Raw genomic sequence first — 4,707 nt, 5'->3', positions numbered from 1 at the left:
CACGGCGTTACGCACGCACGGCGGTGGCGCGCCGGAAGCGGAAGTGGGTGAGGGCACCGGCGGAAGTGGCCGTTGTCCGGGGAGACGCAGCGGGGTGGAGGCGGCGCCGGGGATGTGGCGGCTGCTGCTGTTGCTGGTCTGGCTCGGCAGGCCCCTTCCTCCAGGTGAGCGCGGCGGGCTCCGGGGGCTGGGCGGCGTGTGCGGGGAGGCCGGGGCTCGGCCGCAGCGCGGAGCTGACCGGTCCCCTGTCTCTCCCGGCGCAGGGGCGGTGACGGAGCACAGCTCCGGCGGGCAGGGCGGCGGCGAGCCGGTGCGGTACCGGACTGCGGAGATGGCGGACGCGATGCTGGGCAGCGGGCTCCCCGCGCAGCAGGCCCCGGGGCTCCCGCTGCTGCCGGGGGAGGCGAGGGACGGCCCCGCGTCCGCCGTCGCCACGGAGGCTTGCGATGCGACGGCCGGCGGTGATGCTTGCGGCGCGGAGAGCAGCCCCACGGCTCCCCCGGGGCAGGCGGGCGGCCGGGACCGGGAACAGGCCGTGCCGGAGCCGGTGCCGCCCGCGCCTGCCGAGGAGTCGAACGGCACCGACAGCGCCAAAGCTCCCAAAGTGAACTGCGAGGAGAGGAACGTCACCGGCATCGAGCGCTTCACGCTGCAGATCCTGAACGTGTCTCAGGTGAGCGGGTCGCCTGACGTTGCTTTGAGCGTATGGGGCTGGTGCGAGATGCCCCGTCAGCACCGCGTGTGTGTTTATTTCAGTGTTTGACTTGGTGAATTGCCTTGTATAACGTCCTGTGCGCTGTTGAAAAGATTAAATGTCTGGGCAAAGAGGCTTTTTTTGTCGTTCCGAGTAGGGGGAAAAAAAAAAAAAAAAAGGAGATACAGCTTTGTCCACATGCCTGTGTCTCTCCTCTGTGCGCCTGCAGTGAACTGTCAGTGTTCCTGCTGCAGGGATTAGTGTCTCTCTCTCTGAACTTGTTAATGGTGTTTACTGCCAGTGCCCATTTCTAGTTTGTTTCTTGTAATGGATATGTATATAGATCCATACATATGTAATAAACTTTTAAAGCTACCTTTATCAAAGTTTAAATACACTTCTTCTGTTTTAAAAAGGTTAAACAAATGGGCAAGTACTTGATAAATATTGTCAGGTATCTAACCAGTTTCTGAATGATGGATTCCTGTGTAGAACAACTCTATTAATAATTTGTCTTTGTCTGCTTTTATTCGGCTTTCTCGAAGGACCTGATGGAGTTCTTAAACCCAAACAGCAGTGACTGTACGTTAGTCTTGTTCTACACGCCATGGTGCCGCTTTTCTGCCAGTCTGGCACCTCATTTTAATTCTTTACCTCGAGCATTTCCAACTCTTCGCTTCCTGGCACTGGATGCATCTCAGCACAGCAGGTAATTGGCACTTCCTCTGCTTTAGCATCAGTTTATTTCCATTAGCAAGTTGTGTTTTAAAAACAGGAGTGATTTTTTTATTATTATTATTATGAAATGACAATGTAATTTAGTAAAACTGACACTTCTTGTATCATGACTATCTTTGTTCCTTCCTCCAGGGGATTTCTTTTTGTTCATACCTTGTATTTGCTTTATGTCCACAGTTTATCAACTAGATTCGGAACTGTGGCTGTGCCCAATATCCTCCTTTTCCAAGGTGCTAAACCTATGGCTAGATTTAATCACACAGAGAGAACACTGGAAACGCTGAAAGACTTCATTTTTAATCAAACAGGTATGTAAATCAGCCCTGATGTGTCAGCGGGAATAACAGGTTGTGTCTTAGCTCTGAACTGGGCTTTCTTTTCCCTGCTGTTTGTTCTTTAAAATGAATTCAATGAAGATCCTGAGAGGACCCGGCAGAAGTTTATACAATCAGCTGCTGTAGCGAGCTGGATTTTGGGGTGTACTGAGGGCAGAAGCTCAGCTCCCAGGGCTGCTGTCACAGACTGGAGGGAAACAGCGGGGTTTAGCTAGGGAGGGTGCTGGAGGATCAAGCACATCTTCCCACCCAGATATTTAATTTGGGAACAGTGGCAGGTGAACCTCAGCATCGTTGCCATAGCCATGTAAGGCTGACAGCAGCTGGGGGACAAGGGGTTTTCAGACCTTGTGCTGGAGGTGACAAAAGAATTCCAGTTTCTGTGATCTGGCCGTTCATGCTGTGAGCTTCATGCCAGCCAGCTCGCGGTCCTCTTGTGCTCTATAAAGAAAAGTCAAACCAAACACACGTAAAGGCCTATCAGGGCCTTCATTAGAGGTGAGAAATTGATATATTTACTAATACAGCAGAAACACTCAAACAAAAAAAACCTCCAGAGAAAAACAAACAAAGCAACCAAACCAAAACACAACCCACAAACTTACCCAAGGCTGTGCTGTGGAAGGGCAGAACAAGCCTTCTGTTAAAAAAATATGTATAAATACTAATATGTTTTTATGTAAGTAAACTGTATGCTAGACATGTGTTAACATACAAGGACTGTCTCTCCAAAATTTTATGTCTAACTGTACATGCGCCTTAGTCTGAGAATTGGAACAAAGCTCCAAATGCAACCAGCTTCTCTGTATTTAATGATTATTACCGGTGTTGATCGAGTGTTTTCTTTTTCAGGTATAGAAGCTAAAAGCGACGTGGCTGTGACGGAGGAAGACTGGGAAGGGCCCCTGCCCAGCGTCCTGACAAAAGGCATCGACTGGCTGCTTCTGTTTTCTGTGCTCTTCCTGGCGAGCTTTGTCATGTACGCGACCGTTCGGACGGAGAGCATTCGGTGGCTGATCCCAGGACAAGAGCACGAACATCAGGAGTGATCTCAGGTGCTGAAATAGGGACAGAATTTCCTGCTTATTGGTAAAGTAGGACTTCATATGGACTAGAAGTACATGAGAACGAACTGTTGAATTTGTTCATTGTAATTAATATTCCTGACTAAAAGTCTGCTTTATTTATCAACTACTAAATCTGTAAAAAGCAAATTCGTGGCGATTAATGTGGTAAGTAAAGAAATATGAAAAAATATGAACTAAAATAGTATTAAGTTGCTCTGGTTTATTTTTCATGGACTTTAATGTAAATAGGTGATACGGTTCTATTTTATTCTCCTGAAGAGGTCCCTGAGCTTTGTCAATCACATAAGGTTTTTACAGCACATGTGTGGCACTGCTTGGCATGGGAGTGGAGTTGCTTCCATGCAGTCTGGGGATCTTCCTTATACATCCCACAGATGTACGGACTAAGGCTTCTACACAGATGATGTGGTAAATGCTACGGAATTGGGATATGTTACCCCACACAGAGATCATGTTCATGTGTTCTGAAATAATAACGTTTTAAAGGGATACACCAGGGAATGGTGATGTTGTTGCATTAGTTTAATTGTCAGTAAAATGAACTATGAAGAAATATTTTTTTTTTAAATAGTGGACTTCAAATGAATTATTCCATTGTTGAAAAGATGTTAATATTACCAGTGTGTATTCCAGCAATAGCAACAATTCCAAAGCATGTTACACAACCCTTGGCAGGGTGACTGTGTCCCACTTTTAGTGCTGGTTTCCTTGTTCACTGTGCCCATGAGTTTTGACTTAGTGGCAGTTCTGTATAAGATTTAGCATAACTTCCCAAGCTCACCTCATTATTTTTGTGTGTGTATGCACAACTTATTTACCACATTCCTCTAGAACTAAATTGCATTCATTGTCCTTACTCATTTAAATAAACCACGTTTTTACTGTAACCTTTTAAGTCACTTTCTCACAGGACTGAAGTAGGGATCACCTGCCTAAATTAGCAAGACCAGTCCTGAGACTTATTTACATTTCTACGAGCATGTTTGATGGTTGCACAGTCTACAGCGGAGGCTACATAAAGAATTAACATGGTTTTTAGTTATAATTAGTGTGGAAGACTTTGAATTAGGTATGGACTGGTATGTTATGTGGTTTCCAGATTATTTGATTGCATAGCACTTACAGCTGGTGGAGGTTTGCCACAGTACCCTGATAGGAAGCTTTAGAGTGTGAATTAAGCTAAGAAGAAACAAAGACAGTTGTAATATTTATTGTTTGACAAAGAGCTCATATCCCTGCAACATAATTCTTCAGGTATTTTTCTGATGGCCACATCTTTCCAGTTTGGAAAGCTGAGGTCCTGTATATCTGTGTGTTAAAAGGCAAATGCACTGATAAAACTTTGGTATTACTGCAGATAAAACTAGAAAATATTTTATTAATAAAGATTCAAGATTTTGAACATTAGTTGGAGTGTTCTTCCTGCTACCATCTGATTAGTTGGAGGGGCCCAGGCTGGATTCTCCCCAGGAATTATCTCCATACCTCTGAAGAAACAGCCCTGTCCTGAAAAACGCGGTGCCTCCTGCTCTGAAAAGTGCCTCTTGCAGTGCGTTCCCGTGGAACGGACAACGAAACGTCGCTCGGGGTTAAACAGAAGCCACGGATCATCTCGGGAGCGCCGGGACCGCAGCCCGAGGCGGCCCCGCTCTCCCGTTCTCCTCCGGGCTCGGTGTCGTTCCCGGCCGGTGGCTCCTTCACCGGCACCGCTGCTGTTGCGAGGCGGGGGGGTAAAGCAGCTCCCTCCCGCCGCGTCCCCCCGCTCGGTTCCGCTTTGCAGCCGCGGTTCCCGCTGCGGGATCCGGGCGGCGGCTCCTCCCGCTGCCGGAGCGGCGGAGGCGGGGCCGGGGCC

At 47.8% G+C, this 4,707-nt stretch overlaps 1 protein-coding gene across 1 annotated transcript; it reads left to right on the top strand.

Moving 5' to 3' along the window:
• Nucleotides 1–71: 71 nt before the first annotated feature.
• Nucleotides 72–4,217, top strand: TXNDC15 (thioredoxin domain containing 15). Its single transcript, XM_065644088.1, has 5 exons — nucleotides 72–164; nucleotides 264–673; nucleotides 1,240–1,403; nucleotides 1,610–1,740; nucleotides 2,620–4,217. The coding sequence occupies exons 1-5, from the start codon at nucleotides 113–115 to the stop codon at nucleotides 2,814–2,816; spliced, it is 954 nt and encodes a 317-aa protein (XP_065500160.1). The 5' UTR covers nucleotides 72–112; the 3' UTR covers nucleotides 2,817–4,217.
• The last annotated feature ends 490 nt before the right edge of the window (nucleotides 4,218–4,707 follow it).

This window comes from Caloenas nicobarica, chromosome 13, assembly GCF_036013445.1.
Source record: "Caloenas nicobarica isolate bCalNic1 chromosome 13, bCalNic1.hap1, whole genome shotgun sequence".
Classification (NCBI taxonomy): Eukaryota; Metazoa; Chordata; class Aves; order Columbiformes; family Columbidae; genus Caloenas; species Caloenas nicobarica.
Note: the sequence above shows the minus strand (reverse complement) of the source record. Positions and strands in the feature narration are given on the sequence as shown.

Coding starts and splice junctions, on each gene's coding strand:
- TXNDC15 (XM_065644088.1), top strand. CDS start 113: ATGTGGCGGCTGCTGCTGTTGCTGGTCTGGCTCGGCAGGCCCCTTCCT. Junction 1,404..1,609: donor GATGCATCTCAGCACAGCAG/GTAATTGGCACT, acceptor TTATGTCCACAG/TTTATCAACTAGATTCGGAA. Junction 1,741..2,619: donor CTTCATTTTTAATCAAACAG/GTATGTAAATCA, acceptor TTTCTTTTTCAG/GTATAGAAGCTAAAAGCGAC.